The 21,311-nt window shown below is 29.7% G+C and overlaps 6 protein-coding genes across 7 annotated transcripts; 3 read left to right on the plus strand and 3 right to left on the minus strand.

Moving 5' to 3' along the window:
• The first annotated feature begins 282 nt into the window (after positions 1-282).
• On the plus strand, positions 283-4,873 carry dsd (attractin-like protein dsd). The gene is made up of 8 exons (XM_027346530.2): positions 283-721; positions 785-1,821; positions 1,887-2,070; positions 2,137-3,776; positions 3,834-4,032; positions 4,095-4,173; positions 4,258-4,450; positions 4,514-4,873. Exons 1-8 carry the CDS (start codon positions 432-434, stop codon positions 4,684-4,686), a joined length of 3,795 nt encoding a protein of 1,264 aa, XP_027202331.2. The 5' UTR covers positions 283-431; the 3' UTR covers positions 4,687-4,873.
• On the minus strand, positions 4,254-5,781 carry LOC113796298 (uncharacterized). Its single transcript, XM_027346539.2, has 2 exons — positions 5,579-5,781; positions 4,254-5,500 (listed from the first exon to the last, which is right to left on the minus strand). The coding sequence occupies exons 1-2, from the start codon at positions 5,665-5,667 to the stop codon at positions 4,855-4,857; spliced, it is 735 nt and encodes a 244-aa protein (XP_027202340.2). The 5' UTR covers positions 5,668-5,781; the 3' UTR covers positions 4,254-4,854.
• A 1,863-nt stretch (positions 5,782-7,644) lies between these two features.
• LOC113796286 (uncharacterized) lies at positions 7,645-15,375 on the plus strand. Of its 2 annotated transcripts, XM_027346527.2 has the most exons (17): positions 7,645-8,338; positions 9,192-9,420; positions 9,500-9,665; positions 9,737-9,863; positions 9,955-10,540; positions 10,682-10,787; positions 10,875-10,968; positions 11,086-11,778; positions 11,864-12,848; positions 12,934-12,960; positions 13,023-13,266; positions 13,337-13,540; positions 13,601-13,993; positions 14,071-14,353; positions 14,443-14,721; positions 14,777-14,930; positions 14,997-15,375. In XM_027346527.2, the coding sequence occupies exons 1-17, from the start codon at positions 8,295-8,297 to the stop codon at positions 15,177-15,179; spliced, it is 4,797 nt and encodes a 1,598-aa protein (XP_027202328.2). In that variant the 5' UTR covers positions 7,645-8,294; the 3' UTR covers positions 15,180-15,375. The 2 variants fall into 2 exon arrangements, with proteins under 2 accessions (XP_027202328.2, XP_075676288.1); XM_075820173.1 differs by lacking the exons at positions 7,645-8,338; positions 9,192-9,420; positions 9,500-9,665 and having other exon boundaries at positions 9,737-9,867.
• On the minus strand, positions 15,295-16,955 carry LOC113796295 (lysophospholipid acyltransferase 5-like). The gene is made up of 2 exons (XM_027346536.2): positions 16,370-16,955; positions 15,295-16,302 (listed from the first exon to the last, which is right to left on the minus strand). Exons 1-2 carry the CDS (start codon positions 16,811-16,813, stop codon positions 15,376-15,378), a joined length of 1,371 nt encoding a protein of 456 aa, XP_027202337.2. The 5' UTR covers positions 16,814-16,955; the 3' UTR covers positions 15,295-15,375.
• An 8-nt stretch (positions 16,956-16,963) lies between these two features.
• LOC113796344 (uncharacterized) lies at positions 16,964-19,479 on the plus strand. The gene is made up of 5 exons (XM_027346603.2): positions 16,964-17,098; positions 17,160-17,240; positions 17,302-17,394; positions 17,456-19,355; positions 19,428-19,479. Exons 1-5 carry the CDS (start codon positions 17,090-17,092, stop codon positions 19,442-19,444), a joined length of 2,100 nt encoding a protein of 699 aa, XP_027202404.2. The 5' UTR covers positions 16,964-17,089; the 3' UTR covers positions 19,445-19,479.
• LOC113796293 (BRCA1-associated protein-like) lies at positions 19,395-21,284 on the minus strand. The gene is made up of 3 exons (XM_027346534.2): positions 21,150-21,284; positions 20,733-21,094; positions 19,395-20,675 (listed from the first exon to the last, which is right to left on the minus strand). Exons 1-3 carry the CDS (start codon positions 21,226-21,228, stop codon positions 19,488-19,490), a joined length of 1,629 nt encoding a protein of 542 aa, XP_027202335.1. The 5' UTR covers positions 21,229-21,284; the 3' UTR covers positions 19,395-19,487.
• Between the last annotated feature and the right edge of the window lie 27 nt (positions 21,285-21,311).

A 21,311-nucleotide genomic window follows, 5' to 3' on the forward strand; every position in this document is an offset into this window, starting at 1 on the left:
TTTTGCTCTTGTTGGTTGTTGTTGATGATATAATCTTCTTGGTGAAGAAGAATTTCTTTCCGGATTAATCTTTTTGCAAAAATTTGTAAAGATTTTGATTGTTGTTTGTGTGAAAGTTTGATCTGTGATATGACATCTATCTATCTATCCTGAATCAATAATCATTTTGATCATTCAAATCTTTTTTTTTCTGTTAGAACATGATCAAAAATGATGACAACAACAACAACGATAATGAGGATGATAAAGACAACAAAATAATCATCATTTGTTGAATTCATATTTTCCAAATCGAATCAAAACAATTTTATTGTTTGTTTTTTTAAAAAGTAGCAGTAAATATCCAACCAATAGTGCTATAGTGAGAAAAATACATCATCATTCTTTTCCATTCAATCAATCAATCAATCAACATCATCACCACAATCATAATGAGTTGTTTAATAACACTTTTGTTTATTATAAAAGCAAAATTTCGTAGAAAATCCTTTCGTAAAATGTTTCATCAATTATCATTATTATTGTTTATTTTATTATTCAACGATTTTATTATTTTGAATATTAAATGTTGGTCATTATCCGGAATATATCCAAAATTACAACGACCAGAATTAGTTTGTGATAATGATAATTGTATCAATGGTTTTTGTGTTGGTGAACTGTGTGTTTGTCATTTTGGTTGGCGTGGTTCATCCTGTGATCAATGTGGTGGTCGTATTAGGTAAAGTGGAAAGGAAATTTATTTTGGAGAATAATAATTATCCTTCTATTGTCTCATTGATAGAATGAATTCAACATTTGGTTATATAACCGATGGCAGAGGAAATTATAGTTCGGATTTACAATGTATTTGGCTGATCGATAGTGAAACAAACAATGCTACAATACGTTTGCAGATTGATTATTTTGAAACGGAATGTTCGTGGGATCATTTATATGTATTTGATGGTGATTCAATACAATCACCAATGTTGGCCGTATTAAGTGGTTCATTGATCAATGATAAACGTTATTCATATCGTTTGGCTGAAATAACGGCCAAATCTGGTCGTGTTTATATTTATTTCTACAGTGATGCCGCATATAATATGAGTGGCTTTAATATAACATTCAGTATTGATTCTTGTCCAAGAAATTGTTCAAATCATGGTGTTTGTGTTGGCGATCGTTGTACATGTGATGCTGATTATAAAGGTCAAGCTTGTGATCAGCCAATTTGTCCGAATGATTGTTCAGGTCATGGTATTTGTGATCGTACTGAACATAAATGTATTTGTAATTATGGCTATATTGGTATCGATTGTAATCAAATTAAATATGAAGGATATTGGTCATTAATAACAACAACCAATCAACCAGATGGCCGTGCACTACATCAAGCCATTATCTATGATGATCAAATGTTTATCATTGGTGGGGAATATTTTAATCATAATGAACATTTTCTTATTAAATATGATATGAAACAAAAAAAGTGGGATAATCTTTTCAAACATCCTAGCCATCACCATCATCATCATCATCATCATAATATACCGGATGATCGATTTGGACATTCGGTTATTGTTTTTAATCATACCATTTATCTTTATGGTGGTATTCTTCGTAATGGTCATATTGTTTCCGAACTTTGGACATATAATATTAACAATAATGTTTGGCATTTACAATCCGAAACTAAATCATTAACAAATTCGGAATTTTGTTGTCCAATTGCATCGATGGGCCATACGGCAACATTGATCAACAATATAATGATCATTATATTTGGTTATAATCCTACATACGGCTATCTAAATCATGTACAAAATTATAATATTGGTAATATTTATTTTCCCCTGTTATTTGATTTCTTTTAATTTTTTAAATGATTTTTTCTCAATCAGATACAAATGAATGGAAACTTGTAAAAACAACCGGTGCTTCGGTTAAAGGTGGTTTTGGTCACACAAGTACCTATGATCATATAACTCGTTTTATCTATGTTTTTGGTGGATATCATTCATCAAGCTTTGCTGACAATGTTCTTGTTGATTTTCTTTATAGCTATGATCCTAAAAAAGAATCCTGGTAAGTTTTATTTATATATTTTTAAGGGGGAATGAATGATTGAAAATCTTCATTTTATTTGAACAGGATGCTATTATCACCAAGTAATCAGCCAAGATATTTACATTCTGCCTCATTAATGAATGGTTTATTATTGATATTCGGTGGTAATGGTCATAATTTAACTGATGAAAATACTAGTACAACTTGTTTTTCGCCACATTTTCTTGCCTACGATATTTCCTGTGATACATGGACAACATTAGAAAATCCCATACTTACCAATACATATGATACAACAATGATTGGCCGTTATGGTCATTCCTCTATTGTTTATGAAGACTCTCTTTACGTTTTTGGTGGTTTCAATGGTTTTATGCATAATAAATTGATCCGTTTCATTCCCGGTAATTGTTCGAATCTTGAAACAATGAATGATTGTCATACGAAAAAAATTGGCACCAAATGTATTTGGAATAAAGAAAAACGTCTATGTCAATCATACAATCAAATCAAGTACTCATTTAAAAATTGTGATGAAAATTTACGTGTAAATTTTACTGAATTATGTCAAAAACAATTCATTTGTTCTACTTGTCTACGAAATTCATATGATTGTGTTTGGTGTGGTGATCAATGTACCTATCAAAAATGTAATACACAAACCAAGCCAAAAGAATTGTTGTCGATCAAAGACGTTCCTCAATCATCATTTTTAAAAAGTATCAACGATGCTAAAATGTGTGAATCACGTGATGTTCATATATCGAATTGTGATAAAATGCATAATTGTCATTCATGTCAAAGTGAACATTATTGTTCATGGCAAAGAGATCGAAAATGTGTTAGTATGATGTATGAAAAATGGTCCGAAATCAAATTGGATAGTATGAATTTGGCGGATAAACTGCAGGTTAGTTGTTCATCACCATGTCATACACGTACAACCTGTGTAAATTGTACACAAGGATCATGTATGTGGTGTAGTTCGCAACAACGATGTATCGAATCGAATGCCTATTCAATTATCTATCCAATCGGGCAATGTATGGAATGGACAACACATCCGCATAAATGCTCAGTAATATCGTGTTCGGATATTCAAACTTGTGATGCCTGTATGAAAAATCCTCAATGTGGCTGGTGTGATGATGGATCCGGTACTGGTGCAGGAACCTGTATGGCAGGTTCATTACGTGGACCAAATAATTCATCACGAACCAACTCCTGTCCGGAATGGTATTTTACTTCATGTCCAAAGTGTCAATGTAATGGACATAGTCAATGTCGTTTTCCGGGTCTATGTGATCAACCTTGTCAACATAATACTGAAGGCACAAACTGTGAACATTGTCGACCAACTTATTATGGTAATCCAATCAATGGTGGTATTTGTCTTCCCTGTTCATGTAATGGTCATGGTGATTTTTGTAATTCTGAAACTGGACAATGTAGTTGTACAACAAAAGGAATCATTGGACATAATTGTGATAAATGTGATGAACGTGATTATGTGGGTAATCCACAGGATCTGAATGGTTCTTGTTATTATAATCTATCTACAAGTTATACGTATACATTTAATATGTCCAAACCGGATGATTTATTCTATACACGTATCAATTTTATTAATACACCATTATCACCAGAAATTGATATTGAATTCTCTGTACAATGTCAGGATAGTGCTATGGTTAATATTTCGGTTGGTTCCAGTTCAAATTCAAGTAAGTTTATTGATTTTTTATTTTTTTTTTAATTTTAATTTTTTTCTTCAAAACAAGGTATGATCGTCATAAGACGTTTATATGAAGGTATGCGTTGTGGTAATATTAAATTACGTTTTGCATACACTGATCTTGGTATTAAGAATGCAACATTTTTGGTCAATGTTTATTCGTTTCATACACCGTTTTTATTGCAAATTTCATTCTCACAACATCGAAATATTGATATCCTTCATTTTTTTCTGACCTTCTCTGGGTTAGTATCCCTTATTTATATTTCGTTTTTTAATCGATAATTTTCAATTTTGTTGTTTGCAGTTGTTTTCTAACCTTGCTCATTATTGCTGCCATGTTGTGGAAAATTAAACAACGTTATGAACTTTATGTTCGAAGACAGGTGATTGTTGTTGATGTTTTTTCTTATCATTCATTATCATCATTAATGATCAATAATAATTTTTTCTTGTTATTGAAAAAACAGCAACTTTTTGTCGAATTAGAACAAATGGCATCAAGGCCATTTGCTGGCGTTGTTGTACAGGTAAACAATAATAAGGATTCGATTATATCCAATCCATCGCCAATAGCATTGGAACCATGTTCAAATGGAAAAGCTGCTATATTAACATTGTTGATTCAATTACCCACTGGTAATCAATCTGTACCGCAACCAGGTGAGTTTTTTTTAAATGAAAGCCAATCAATTTTTTTCTCATCAAAATATAAAAACAAACCAGGTCAAACTGGAATTACACTGGCTTCGGCATTGGTAACACTTGGAAACGTATCATCATCATCATTGGAACAAAATTGCCGAAAAGAAGAAAAAGAAAAAAATAATGTACAAAAATCGATGACAAATTCGATAAAAATTACTGATAATAATTCAACTTATTCGGCTGGTGTTTGATTTATTGTCGTCGTCATTCGATGATTTATGTATTTATTTTGTACAAAAAATTTATGTAAAAAAAAGAAACTGAAAAAATCGCACCTAGTCTACTTTTATTCATAATAATGTATTTTGAAAAAATTGATTTTATTTATTTAAATATTTTTTTAAAAAAATAAAACATCATCAACTAATAATGGATAAATTATTGATTGTATTGAATAGTTGTTGTTGTTTTTCCTGTTGATCGGATTCGTTTTGATCGTAAAAATCCATATTGGATTGATCGATTGCTGATAAATTGAGACCAGCAAATAAAATATGTGAGCAAATGAATGAAGCAAATGATGGTTGAAAATATTCGACACGTTTTTCCAGAAATATTGGCAATTCTCTTTCAAGCGTTTGTCGTAATGATTCACAATCCATTTGTGTTCGTTTCAATAATGTTTCGAAGCGATTTTGTTTGACAATTACATCCGATGTACGATCATGACGTTTTAACGCTAATAATTTTTGATTATATTTATTACAATCATTCATTAATTGTTCGTAACGTTTTATTGCACTTTTTATTTCTTGAAATGCAATCTGAAATTTTTTCATTGGCTCAGCTACCGTATGCGATATACAGATGGCTAAATCTTGACGATTTTTCATTGATTTATCGATCAATTCATTCCAACATTGTAGCAATTGTATCAATTTTTCGTCCTCTCTATTCAATGATGATAGATTGTCGATACATTTCTTTTCAATTGTATTTAAAGCTGATAAGGATTTTATTAAATCTTTTACATTATGACAAATATTTTCTCGTATTTTTTCATAACTTTTTTTTGTTATTTGAAATGTAAATAATAATAAATGATAATTAAGAATTTGGAAAAAAACCATCAACATTTCTTACTTGTTTATCGATGCGATATAATTATTAAGATCACTGGAATCATTATTATTGGGCGATGCTGAACTATTACTAGTTGATCGATTAAACATTTTTTCTAGGAAATTTGATTCAATTTACCGTTGTTTCAAAGATGATTGATCAATTTTTGTTGTTGATGCACCATGACTGCATTGAGCAATGTTGTTGTTGATGTTTTTTTTTCGAAGCCCCAAAAGTAATGCCATCTATCGAAAATTTATTGGCATTTTTTATGGAAATTTTTTTTGAACAAGTTTTCAACAGCCACTTCCCAAGACATTTCTCTGCTTTCACTGAATACCTTGTTTATTTATAGAGATCATTTGAGATTAATTCAATCGTGATTAGTAATACAATCAAAAAAACATGACATTAGTCGAAGATGAAAAAAACGATGATTTGTAAATGATTCAAAGTTGCAAAATCCTTATTTTGGAATAATTTTCGTTAATCTAGAAATGTTAGATGCTGTTAACACTGGATCATCCGCATACTTCCGGCTTGAAAGCCAAAATTTAAATTAAACATTACACTCATTAAAAATCATTGTTAATTAGCTGAATAATTTTGCTCTTCTCTAAAGATATTTAGACAAACAAACAAACTTCCATCAAACATTTTGTTGTTGGTCATTTTTTTGTTGAAAATGTTAACGGATAAGTCATTCTAAGCTATTCCGCTGTATCCGGGATTTTGAATTGTAAAAAAATTATTAATCAAACTCTACTGTGTGCTACGTTACATAATTTATCACACAGTGATTTTTTTCCTATTTTTTTCCCCATTGCTGTTTGCAACATTACCATATAATCATCATCATGACTTTTGTTTCAAAATAACAAAACAAAACAGAAAAATAATGAAACAAAAATCATCATCAATCAAATTCAGATCATCATCAATTTAATCCAATCGCATCGTATATGTTGGCTCACCTTTTGTTTCAAAAGGAAAATTCTTTATTGGAAAAAATTTTGACAAAAATTTAATGGACAATCCCAGATATACCTAGTTTACCATAATTCATTTTCTAATCAAATAATGATAATTCTTTTTTAAATAACAGCCGAATAATTTCATGTTAAACACATATTATAATTTTCATCACTAATGATAATCGCTGTTTTATTGTTTATTTTGTTAACAATTTAAAAGTATGTTTAGATAACATCTTCACAAATCAATCACACATGATTACATTATAGTAATCATCAATGAGTTTCTGTCTTTATATAAAAAGGTTTTGTCCGTTTTAAGAACGTTTTGTGTTTGAAGAAAAATGTCATTTCCAAGGACAAAAATGAAATATGAAAAACATGAAGGTGAATGATTAATTGAAAAATAAAACAAAACACACATAGCCAAAATCAAACAATGATCCATATTGTCCCCGACTTTAAAACAACAGAACATCCTTCATCATCAATACAATTCCATCACCATGACCATCATCATCACCATACAAGTAACATTAAAGCTTCTCTTTTAATTTTATTTATTAGATTTATTATAGTGAGACTTTTTTTCATTTTCGAGATGAACATAAATTTTGGATGTTTTTTTTTGAAAAAAAATGTCAAACGAAAGAGATTTTTATTATTTGGATTCAAAGAGAAAGTGATGTTTGATGATGATTATAATGATTCAAACTGGCTTACCTTGCGCGCCTTAGTGTCTTTTTTTTTACTTTCTCTCTTCTTTTTTCACTGGGTTTTTCAATGTGGCTGAATCAACTTTGATTGAATGAATGAACAGGATACAGGCATTATAATAGTATATTTAGCTGTGATATCTACGGTTCATCATCATCATCATCTTTATAAATTATCTTGAATCAAAATGCTTGTTGTTGTTGTTAATGTAGGAAAAAAATATATTTGTTAAACCGCAATTGTTAAGACACGATGGTCAATCTTGAATAAGAAAATATAAAAAAAATGAAATAACAAGCAGAAGCAGGTAAGAAAAAAACAATTTTATTCAATTTAAATAATAATAATTTTTGCTTTTTAAAAGATGTATGTATTTTCATCTTATAATGATGATGATTCTCAATGATTTTTCTTCTTTCAAATACAAATAGTGAATATTATCCTAACCATGTGAAAATTCTCATCAAAATAAACACAAAACATCATCTTCAAAATTGAAAAAAAAATTATGTGGTTGGTGTGCGTGTGTGTGTGTGCCATTAATAAATAAATATTTTCAATGTTATGTGTTCAGAATTTTGATTTTTTTAACGCGTTCGCTACCGGAGATTTCGAAAAACACATAGAACTACAGCAAATAAACGACGCATATATGCGTCGCTGGTAGCGAACGCGTTAAAATAGTTTTTGTTTTGCTGTTGTCGTTGTTGTTGAAAAAAAATCCCCAAACAAACTTTTACAATAATGATTATTTGATTGATTTGAAACAAGCCAGAAAAAAAGGATTAAATAACCTTCCTTTTATTTTCTTCAAAACAAAGCTAATGATTTTATCTATAATTGAATTTTGTGATCAAAACAATTTTTTTCAAATGAAAAATTCTTAAAATGGTGATGATAAATCAAAAAATTTCATGATTTGGATGATGATCACAAAATCATCTTGTGTTTTACTTCAGAAAAATCAACAATTATCCGGTCTCTTGCTTGCCAAAAAAAGAAGTTTTTTTTAAGCCAAAATTTTTAAAAGTGCCAAATTGATAACGATGACGACCACGACGAAAACGATGCTTTGGACAATCCAAAAAATGTAAGTTTTTTAAATCGTTTTTTTTATCTTTTCCGGAAAAATTTTTTCCTTGTTCGGTATGTTGAGAAACTTGGATTTTCGTGAAGAAATCACCAAACAAAAAAAAATTGATTCCAGATTCCGTTGAAATGAATCATTATCATTCATTCTTTGTATAGAATGAAACCAGCAAACGGGAAGTAAGCAAAGTATCTTTGTTTTTGTTCCATTTTATTCAAATGATAATGATGATGATGTGATAATAGTTGAACAATAGTCATATAAAAAGAACGACAATGATGATTGATATTGAAATTATTATTGCGATTATTATGATAATGATGATGATGTTTGAGTTCAAAATTTACCATTATAAATAAATAAATAAAGATGCACCGAAAATAAACAATGGGACATTTGACGATGATGGTGTCATCCAATAAAAGCTTCCAAAAGAAATTTTTTTTCTCAAAATAAATTTTTATAATGAAAATGAAATTGATAAATGTAGAACACGTTGGAACGTGGCGATCCTTATTTTTTTGATGATGATGATGATTTTCACAAGATTTTTTGGAACAATTTTCACCTGTGTGAAACATATCCATATGAAAGAATTTTTTCCAGTTTTTTAAAGAAAAAATTTCAAAATTTTTATTGCCAAAAAAAACTGAAAAAGATGATGCGGAAAAAAATGCCAAATTTGATTTGTTTGTTTGTATTCAAGTCATTATCTTTTTTTTCTTTTTATTCAAAAAAAATTTGAAGGCCATTCAGAACATTAACAAGAAAAAACATTTAAAAAAGAAAATTCCATAATTTTTTCCAATTAATTTCAATTTTTCTTTTTTAAAATGAAATGAAATGATGATAGATTCATAATGAACATGTTTAGATGTTCATTATTGATGACTTTAACAACATTATTATCGATAATATTATTTATAAATGCTGATCAACAAACATGGACAATAAATGGTATTACGACGAGAACATCATTTCAATTATCCGCACGTGATAAACGTCAACAACAACAACAACAGCCAAAAAATCGATCCATTTTAAGCAATATTAATGATAATAATGGAAGATTTATTTTCGATGTAAGAATTTCATTTTGTTTTCCTTATGTTCTTTTCATTTAATCAAATTTTCTGGTGGGGATGGTGGTGTTGCGTGTAGACAAATTTTAATTCACAATTTTTAGATTATATTCAAACAAAACCATCATTTAATGAACGATTTATAACGAAACTGTCCGGTATGAATCTTGATCATATTGTTGATTTGGCAACAAAAAAAGTAAACAAACGTTTCGATACAATTGAACCGAATATATTTAAAAATAGTGGGTTTTTTTCCATATTGTGATGAATGTTTATTGAATTGTCTAATTTCTGGATTTGTTGATAACGATAGATGCAGCACAAAAACCCGGATCAATTGGCTGGCTAGTTGGAGCATCAACATCATCAAACGGTTTGGTTAAAAATCTTTCACGTGCAGCATTAATAGCGGAAGAAGCAACCAATATGATTGTTGAAAAGTAGGTAAATGATTTTTGTATTGACATTTCGATCATCTATTGAATAACTTCGATCTCGATCAATATTATTTGTTTGAAAACAAACACACAGATATAAACTGAATCTAGATCAAATAATGTTCGGTTTGGCCGATCTAAATATTCAATCAACATCATTATGGCGTAATTGTCCTGCGCCAAAAACCAATCCATTAGTCTGTTATCCTGGTCAATATCGATCCTATTCAGGTCATTGTAATAATGTTGAAAATCCGGATTGGGGTTGTGCAAATATACCATATAAACGTGCATTAGTACCACGTTATGGTGATGGTGTTTCGAAAATTCGTCGTTCAATTTCTGGTTCCGAGTTACCATCAGCTCGACAAGTTTCATTGGCCATACACCAAGGAAATGAAAGTCCTTTTTCACATATCACAACGATGACATCATTTTTGGGTCAATTTATATTTCATGATCTGTCTAATGTTGCACAATCGATTGGTTTTAATGGTCAACGTATTCGTTGTTGTGGTCTAACTAAAACCGAATTAATTCATCCGGAATGTCAACCAATCAAAATAACCCAGAATGATCCATTAATGCAAAAATTAAATCAAAAATGTATGGAATATGTACGATCAAGTCCAACAATAAAAAATCGTTGTAGTTTAGGTCCGCGAGAACAAATCAATCAGGTAAGATTAAAAAGATCAAAAATAGAATAAAATTGCTTAGTTCAAACATATTTTTTTTTATTGTCTACATTGTTAACATTCATTCATGAAAATAATGACATTTTAATGACATCCTTACATCCAAATCCGAATTTCATACAGGTATCTTCATTTCTTGATGGATCCACTATTTATGGTTCATCCAAAATGAAAGCATTATCATTAAGATCGATGAAGAACGGTCAACTCAGAAGCATTAAATTATCAAGTAATTTTCATTCTTTTTTTATCGATTTTGAATGCCGTCTTTTTATTCATTATTTGTCAACTTGTTTTTTTTTCTTTACCGAGACAGAAAAAAGCAAAGGGTTGTTGCCCATTCAGGATGAAAATTCACAGGATTGCAAAATGAGCGGCAATCAAAAATGTTTCAAATCCGGTGACGACAGGTTTCTCTCTTTTACTTTTTTTTTATTTGAAATTTGCAAATTAAATCATCCAGTTAGGTGGTCATTGATAAATTTATTAATTAATTCATATCTGTTTTTTCCGTTGTTCATTATCAGAGTGAATGAAAATCTTGGTCTAACCATAATGCATACATTATTTATGCGTGAACATAATCGAATTGCACGTAAACTTTCGGCATTAAATCCTCATTGGAATGATAATGAAATATTTGAAGAAACAAGAAAAATTATTGGTGCACAAATGCAGCATATAACTTATAATGAATTATTGCCAAGTGTATTGGGTGAAGAAACTATTGATAATTATGGTTTAAGATTATTTAAAGACGGCTTTTATCGTCAATATGATATGAATATTAATCCAACAATGGAAAATGCTGTTGCTAATTCGGTTTTTCATTTTCTATTTACAACAATGCCATCAGCAATGGAAAAATATTCCAAAGAATTACATATGATCGGATTGACAAAAATGTCTGAATCATTTTTTAATCCAAATGAATTATATACCAATAAACTGGATGAATATCTAATGGGTATGGTCAGTCAAAATGCAAAAAGTTCCGATCCATTTGTAACCGATGAAATGACCAATGGCCTAATTAATATGACTAATAAAGAGGCATTCGATTTTGTTGCCTATGCTATACAACAAGGTAGAGATCATGGACTTCCTGGTTATGTTGAATATCGACGGGCTTGTCAAATTGAGCCAATAATTAATCGTTTTGAAGATTTATCCACAACCATGCGTAATGATGTACTTAAACGTTTATCCAGTCTGTACAGGTAAGCTAAATAATGTTTGTGTGTGTGTTTTCACTGTATCTCATTAAACGTGTTTTTTTTGGATTTTTATTTCATTTCGAAACAGAAATGTTCGAGATATTGATCTATTGACTGGAGGTTTAGCTGAAAAACCAGTACGTGGTGGTTTAGTTGGACCAACATTTGCCTGTTTATTAGCTAGACAATTTAATGCATTACGTCGTGGTGATAGATTTTGGTATGAAAATGATATGCCACCATCATCATTTAACGAGGAACAATTAGCTGAAATAAGAAAATCATCATTAGCACGCATTATTTGTGATAATGGTGATCAAATGGAATTCGTACAACCATCACCAATGATTGCATCGGATATTTATCTAAATGCATTTCAATATTGCAGTACGGATATTATACCGAAAATGAATCTAAAAAAATGGCGTACAAACAAATCAAGATTAGGTGCACCATTACCAATCGATGATGAATCAATAAAAAAAGTAATACATCGTGCTAAAAGGGAAGTTGATCAATTATATCAACGAGAAAAAACACTACCATTCAATAGTAGTCGATTATCTCGGGCACAAAAAATGCATTATAATCGTGGAATACGAAGAAAACGACAAACAACAACAGCATTATTTAATAATCAATCATTACTGTTGGAAAGAGCAACACATGGTTTATTGAAACAAATTCGTAATGGTAGAGATCGTGAAGCAAGTAATGATGTCATTGATGATATACAAAATTTAGTCACATCATTACCACAACATGAACTAAGTGAATATCTTAAAAATCAACTACTTATACAGAATCAAAATATTGTTGAACAATGTCAAGATTATTCATTACCATGTGATTATACTAGAAAATATCGTACAATTAATGGATGGTGTAATAATTTGCAACATCCAGAATTCGGTATCAGTATGCGTTTGTTTAATCGATTTTTATTACCAAATTATGAAGATGGTATTGGTGCGCCAAGAAAATCTTCAGTGAAAAAGAATAAAAATCTACCATCACCACGATTAATATCTGTAGTTGTTCATGGTGATACTCGTTCACCACATGTTCGCTATGTAAGTATCGTTTTCCTTACATTACCTCAATTCATTTTATCAACTTTTTTGAATTTTTTTAAAATCATTCTTCTTTCTTACATAGTCATTGATGACAATGCAATGGGGACAGGTAAATAGATTGCTTACAAAATGATAGATAAATAATTTCATTCATTCCAACCACTCAAACAGTTTCTTGATCATGATCTAACATTTACACCAATGTATTTAACAACAAATGGACAATTATTAGATTGTCAATCATGTCAATCACATAAAACTATTCATCCGGAATGTTGGCCAATTACTATACCGAAAAATGATCCACATTTTCGTAATAGTAAAAATCGTTGTCTACATTTTGTTCGTTCAATGAATGCCCAACAAACATTAGGTCCTCGTGAACAAATGAATGATCTTACATCATTTATTGATGGTTAGTTTTTTTGTATATTTGATGATTATTGCTTACCTTATCTAATCTAATCTGATCTGTATTGAAAAAGGTTCACAAGTATATGGATCAAATTATTGTGATGCACATCGATTGCGAACACTTAGACGTGGTAAACTTAATTCAACTAGACATGGCATTCGTAATATGAAAGATTTACTGCCGCAAACGATTGATAATATTGAATGTAAAGCACCATCAGGATTTTGTTTCGATGCTGGTGATCATCGTTCAAGTGAACAACCAAGTTTAACCTGTAAGTCATTATTATTATAATTACCTCCTACCAAAAATGAATAATTTACACCATCAAAAGGTATACATACTATTATAATGCGTGAACATAATCGAATAGCTGAAAAACTTGCACAAATCAATATTCATTGGGATGATGAAACTATTTATGAAGAAAGTCGTAAAATTATTACCGCATTTTTACAACAAATTACCTATGGAGAATTTCTACCCCGATTACTTGGTCGTGATTATATGACAAAATTTGATCTAAATCTATTGGATAATGGTTATTTTAATGGATATGATAGTGATTGTGATGCAACCATTAAAAATGAATTTTCAGCTGCTGTTTTCCGTTTAGGACATACATTGTTAAAGCCATCATTTGAACGTCTTGATATCAATTATCAACCCATTAAACAGCCATTAAAATTACGTGAAGGTTTTTTCAATTCAGACATGCTTTACGAACGTGAGTTTTTTGAGATTTTATGTTTTCTTCTTTAATTCAAACGAATTTAATTCAATTTTTTTCCCACACAAAACTAGCATTTGCAATTGATGAATTATTACGTGGCCTGGTTACATCTAGTATCGAAAAATTTGACAATTCTATTACTGAAGAGATAACAAATCATTTATTTGAAGATTTGAAAAAACCATTTTCCGGAATGGATCTTATTGCGCTGAATTTACAACGAGCACGTGATCATGGTCTACCATCATACAATCATTATCGTCGACTGTGTAATATGACAGTAGCAAAAAATTTTGAAGATTTAAGCGAAGAAATTCCCACGCCTGTTATTAAAAAATTGAAATTAGTTTATGAGTAAGTATTGCTGCTACTGCTGCTGCTGATGATGATGATAATGCCATTTATATTAATTACATGAATTTTTCTCTAAAACAAAAAAAAAGTCATGTCGATGATATTGACCTATTCACTGGTGGTATATCGGAAAATTCATTACATGGTGCATTGGTAGGACCAACAATCGGTTGTTTACTTGGCCAACAATTTCGTACATTACGTAAATGTGATAGATTTTGGTATGAAAATTCAAATGTTTTCACTCGTTTTACACCGGAACAATTGGCCGAAATACGTAAAGTAACATTATCGAAAATTATCTGTACAAATAGTGATCAAATCACACATATACAAAAACAATCCATGGATCAACATGATTTATTTTTGTAAGTTTTTTTTGTTTATGATTATAATCAATTATTGATTTTTTGGTTGATTAAGAAATCCACGTATACCATGTACATCATTGCCCGAAATGGATCTGAATAAATGGAAAACTAATGATAAACATTGTATAATTGGTGGCCAAATGATATTACTTGGTCAATATGGCCGTCTAAGTCCTTGTATGAATTGTCTTTGTAGTGCTGAAGGGGTAATTATTATTGAAAAATTCAATCATTTAATCCATTTAATGGAATATTTTTCTTTTTTCGATTAGACGATATGTCAATCGATACGTGTGGAAAATTGTCAAGATTTATTAACGAGCTTTACAGTACAACAAATTCTATCCGATCAATCATGTGTTGTACAATGTGCATATTCAATTCGAAACAATCAACAACAACAATTACAAACATCAACACGAACATTTATGTCCATGTTACGTTTGAATTTTTAAAATTTTGAATTTTTTTTCTCATCCTAATTCTTAGTGATCAATCAAATTTTTTTCATTGTTTTTTGTAAATTTTTCGATTTTTTTCTTCATCACCATCACAATCACACCCCAGTCATCATTATCATCATCAAATTTTATTTTATTTTTGTTAAATTAATGTTTTGTTTTGATAAAAATAAAAACATTACATATCGAATCAATCATTCTGTGTCTTATTGCTATGTATGTATTTGTAGACTATTGTGACCAAAAAATAAGATACAAGTAATAGATGGCCTATAAAATATATTGAACTAAATATTGGCCACCATAATTTTTGATAAAGAAAAATAAATGATAAAAATCCATAGCCAAGAAAATAGAATGTATAAATACGGCCAATAATCCATATGATTAAATCTGATCCGTTAGATTTTTTTAAATATTTTTGTCGATATTTTCGAAGAAATGGAAAGGAATTTTTTTCAAAATATACTAATAAAAATTCGATTGAAAAAGCCCAATGATAACCACTTTCGAAACCATGCCAAATCGAAAGAAATAATAATGTTAATATTTGACTAAGATATACATTACCCAGAAATTTTAATCGTTTATAAACATATTTGAATGCAAACGTATTGGTTGTTATGTTGTATGATTGGATTATAGCATTGAATGATGTAGCTTTTTCATAGGCCAACAAATTAACATTTTGAAATATTTTGTTTCCATCCTGTGTCAGACCAGTAACCAGACAAGATGATTCGGCAATCATCCAACAAAGAATATATTTGTACATATAAATTTTGCTAACCATTGCAATAGCTGTCCATCGACAAAAGAATGAAGATTTATAAAAATCTTCACTAAACAGATATTCAACGGGCCAATATTTTGAACCAAAAAAATAAATGACTGTTATCAATAGGCTTCCAATCAGACGAATAATGCTTGATCGTATTTTATTGTTCTGTGAGTTTATATCAATAGTTTTTGTTCGCAATAATTTTTCATATGAAACATAATTCAACAATGGACCGACAAAAAATGAACCAGGAAAATAACAATAAGATAGATAGTCGATAAAATTTGGTAAGTTTTTGATCGATGTATCGATATGACGAGAACTGCTAATGGAATCCTGTTTGTGTGAAGAAAAATTTCATTTTTCCATTATTCAATCTTAAGAATGATAACAAAAAAAATACCTTTTTTACGGACTTCATTTGTTGTCCATCCATCAAGTCAAAAGAAATGGCAATCAAACGTAATGTAAGCAAACATTGTGGCATTGTCCATGATAGTGAATAATTCCAATCCAATTGTGTTTGATAATATCCATACAAAAGATATATCATTGTAAAGATGAAATTTATGGCCACAGCAAATCGTTTCGGTATCGTTTTCAATATAAAATAACAAAAACAACAATTGATCAATGAATGAAAAGCATCGATTCCATATGCCCAAAAAATTAACCATAGCCCGGATAATAGAAAATACAAACTTTTAAAACGACTAGATTTTGATTGTGTTGTCAGTGAATAAAATAAACATATTGGATATGTTAAAATGACTGCTGTCAATAGAACAAGAGCTTCGAATGGAAAACCCAATTCTTGACTAATAAATTGGACTAGATTAGTCAACATTTTCGGGAGTTTTTTCGTTTATTGCTGATGTAATCAAAACATAATTTTTGATGATTTGGTTTCTATTTAAAGAAACCAAATGATAATCAAATCGAACGGTATTTCACTGATATACAAATTCTAACAATTTCTTATATATCTACTCAAATGGTCTGATTGGTGTTGGAATAGAATTTTATTGAATTCTATTTTTTTAGTTCTAAACACCTTTTTCTTTCAAAATTATTTAATTTCAAAACAATAAAATTATAAACTTTAATTCAATTCATATTCATCATGTCCGATGTAATTATGAGGAATTTTTTTTGTTGAACCAATTAATTTAATTGTTTTTTTTCAAAATTAGAACCAAGATCAAGAAAGATTCGAATCGATTGATGAACTTGAACAAAATAAATCCAAATGGAATCTAATTTCTGATCTAAAAGTAATTGTTTTGTTGCATTATGTTTTTTTTGTTGGAAAACTCAATCACATTTTTTCTGTAGCTTTTAGGATTGATAAAAAATACTGGTGATGGATTTCTAAACAAAATTCGACAAAGTTTACTTGAAATTGATGATCTATCTTATAAAACAAATGTAAGTCTCTTGAGAAAAACATTGAAACAAAACATTCAAGTGTATTTTGTCAATCACACAGACCTCTGCAAATAAAATCAATAATCTAATAACAAGTATTTTAATATTGACCAATGTTAAATTTATTGAAAATCGTGTTTATGATGAAGATATTAAGGACATTACTTCAAAAACGAATAACATTGATTTAAATCGAATCACTTCATCCACGACTACTGTCATTCAGCCAACAACAAAAGATGATGATGGAGAAGAAAAACAACTTATAAATCGACTAGAAAATTCCATTGATGATGCCTTAAAAAGATTAATTTCGAAATACAAAATTTCTTCGGAAGATTTTAATGAAAACAATAGCTATAATCTTCTGCACAAATTATATTCACAAAAAAATCTATTTGCACATCGAAATCTACCTTATATAATCGGAAGTGATGAATATTTGAAAGATACATTTGTTGGAATGAAAACAGATGATAGTCATTTGGACACTGTGATAAACCTAACCAATAGATCAGAGACATTGATTGATAATAATCAGGATATTATTGATCATGCTGCGAATACCTTGTTGGATGGTTATGAGGAACAAAAATTTCAGCAATCTTTTTCCAGCGATCATAATGTTGATCAGGAAATAACCAATGTTCCAAGTACTTCGAAACCATTCGAATCAGTGGAAAATTTGATTGGAATTCGAAATCATTCGAATAAAGATCCATTATTAGCTGAAAGTAGTGAAGATGATGATGATATTTTTGTTCGACCAAACCTGACCCATAAGCCTATAGTATTCGATGAACCTGATGATATTGATGATGATAATCTGTTTCATACAGCTTCAATATCTTCATCACATGACGGCAGTGTTTCTGCAAAAGATTTGCCAAAACAGACCAATGTTCAAAGTGAAAATAATCAGGAAAAATCAAAAATCCAACAACAACATAGTAACAATGCGGAAAAAATTCTCAATTTTGATGATGATTCTGATGAAGATGATATATTTAGTTCGTCAAAAATTAGTCGAAAATCTGCCTTAAAAACTACTTTAAATCAATCGATATTCTCTTCCGATGATGATGATGATGATGATCTATTTAATCAATTAATTTCAAAAGTGCCCAATAATAATAAATCGGAAAAACATTCAGATGCTAATTCGCTGATAATTAATGAAATTGTTGATGATTCAGTGTCAGATCCAATATTGATTTCTACCGGAAAAATTCAATCAAAATCTACATTTTCTTCTAATATGATCAAAGAGCTTAATTCTGTTTTGCAAAGTAAAGTTTTATCGTCCGAACAAACGACGACCATTCCTTCATCATCATCATCTGCTGCTGCTGTTTCGATTCCCGAAAAGAAAGATGACAACATTCAAATAATCGATACAAAAGATGAATTAAATTCAATGCTTAAACATAAAGCATCGTTAGGTTCTAATCGTCAACGTAAACCACCAACAAGAAATGCACTGAAAGCTTCGCTTTCAAATTCTCAATCATTATTCAATGATGATGTTGTTGAGGATAAAAATTTGAAAAAACCAAATTCACCAATTACGAAAGAACCTGATCGAATAATTATAACGAATGAAAAAATTGAACCAAAAATGCCTTTGCAAAATTCATCTCACAATAATTCTGTGCTACCTAAAACAAAATCTAAATCTTTATTCGACTCATCGGACAGTGATGATGATATATTTAAAGGACCAAATCTATTACGAAACCAACAACAAAAATCCGTTACAACAACAAAAAAGACAAGCATTCTTTTTCAATCTGAAAGCGATGATAATGATGATGAGCTATGTTTTCCTGCATTTCAATCATCAAAACTTTCAAAAGTGCCAAAAATTGAAGAAAAACATTCAGAAAATATAAAATCTCAACAACAACAAACAATGAAAAGCAAGAAGAAAAGCATTTTCGATGATGATAGCGATAGTGACGGTAAGAATATTGATTGATTGATTGATTGAAATTCATTGATTTAATGCATTTTTTTAAAAAATAATTTTTTAGATTTATTCAAATTCTGATTCTGATAAAATAAAATTCACATTTTGATGACGAAGACACTATTTATTTATTAACTTTTTTATTACGACCGGAGGATTTTGTTTTACTCGTTGATTGTTGTTGTTGTTGTTGGATGCATATTTTTCCTGTTTCAATTTCTTCTTTCAATGTTTCATTGGGTATATTTTGAATTTTTTCTTTTGCTTCTAAGAAAAACATTAAATCACGCATTTGTTCTTTGAGATCATCAATTTCTGCATCTTTTTCTTTTTTATAATTTTGCAAATTTTTTTCCGTTTCATTCAATCTTTTGGTATATTCATCTTGATTTTTTCGAAGACATTTATTCAGTTCTTTTTCTTCTTGCAGATCTGCCGATGTTTTCTGTAATTTTTGTGTCAATTGATTTAATTTTTTTTCCAATTGTTGTTTGGATCGTTTTAATTCATCAATACAATTGATAAGATTTTTGTTTTCATTCATGAGACGATCATTATTATCAATCAATTCTTTCATTTGTTTTTCTTTATCTTTTTCCATATGATTAATAGTTTCTTCATAATAATGACGTTGATTTTCTAATTGTTGTGTTAACAAATAGGTATATTCCAATTGAACGGAATCAATTTTTTCATCATGCATTAATTGATTAGTTTGGCCACCACTTTGATTTGCTTTCAATTCGACTGGTTCACCATCTTTATTTTGTAACAATCTATGTACATAATTATCACCGGCATAATCCCAAACACGATTATTATGACCTAATTGCATAGCATATGTATGTCCAGTATCTTTATGATGTTTAGATGCATGTCCTTTTAAATAACGGCCACAACCAATATGACCACAAATTAAACAAATCCATAATGAATCTTGTGCTGTTGATTGTGAACCACATTCTGAACAACGGCTATCAGGCATTGCTTCCGGTGTTGGACAATAACGACAAACCGGACAACTAGAATCAACACATTGATCCAAACATTTTCCATGGAATGAATGATTACAAAGAATGGTTAGAATACCTTGAACTGATTCATCCATTCGTTCCAAACAAACAGGACAGGTAGGTAATTCAGTAAAACCAGTAATAGGTAATTGTGATGATTGCTTTGAATCATCCAATACTTCAATCATAGCAACAAATGCTAAATGACATATTTCTGGTTCAATAGAATTGTAAGTAGAACCATTGAAAGAATTATAAAATTCATCGGCACTACGTTGACTATGAAATTTTAATAAAACCTATAGGTTTAAAGACAAATCAATAAGAGGAATTGAATTTAAATCAGAAATATTTACCATATATTGATTAGGAGTTGAATCACGAATAATCTGTATATGTTGAATATCTTCACTGAATGGAGCGGTAAATTGTAAAATATCATGAATCGATTTATTTGCATTTACCGATAGCATACAAATAATATCACTACGTTCCGATTCTTCACCCAATGGTGTAAGTTTATTTTCTTTAAAAAGATAAAGTATACCTTGAATTGTTTCAACATTATGATTTCCTAAACAAAATGGTAATTGATATTGTTCAACTGTAATATCATGTGGTTCACGAAGATCAAATTTTTTCGATGATTCATTCGATGTTGGCTGTTGTTGTTGAGAATTGTTGGACATTGTAGCTGCTAAATGTAGATATCTATTGGCTGTAAAACAAAATAGATATTATTAGATTTTTTCGGGTTTGAATTTGACACTTACCAACAAAGTCAATTTTATGTTTCAAATTCTCCGACGATTTTGATAGAACAATTTTGATAGCAATCAAAGAAATAGACATTCCAGTGAATAATAACCGTCGACATACAAATGTTATAAGTAGTTTTTTGCACAATTTTCGAATGAAAACAAACTAAACGAAAA

This window comes from Dermatophagoides pteronyssinus, unplaced genomic scaffold (assembly GCF_027571235.1).
Source record: "Dermatophagoides pteronyssinus isolate colony J.1.1.1.1 unplaced genomic scaffold, Derpt_VIB-CSIC_2022.12 sq0006, whole genome shotgun sequence".
NCBI classification, from domain to species: domain Eukaryota; kingdom Metazoa; phylum Arthropoda; class Arachnida; order Sarcoptiformes; family Pyroglyphidae; genus Dermatophagoides; species Dermatophagoides pteronyssinus.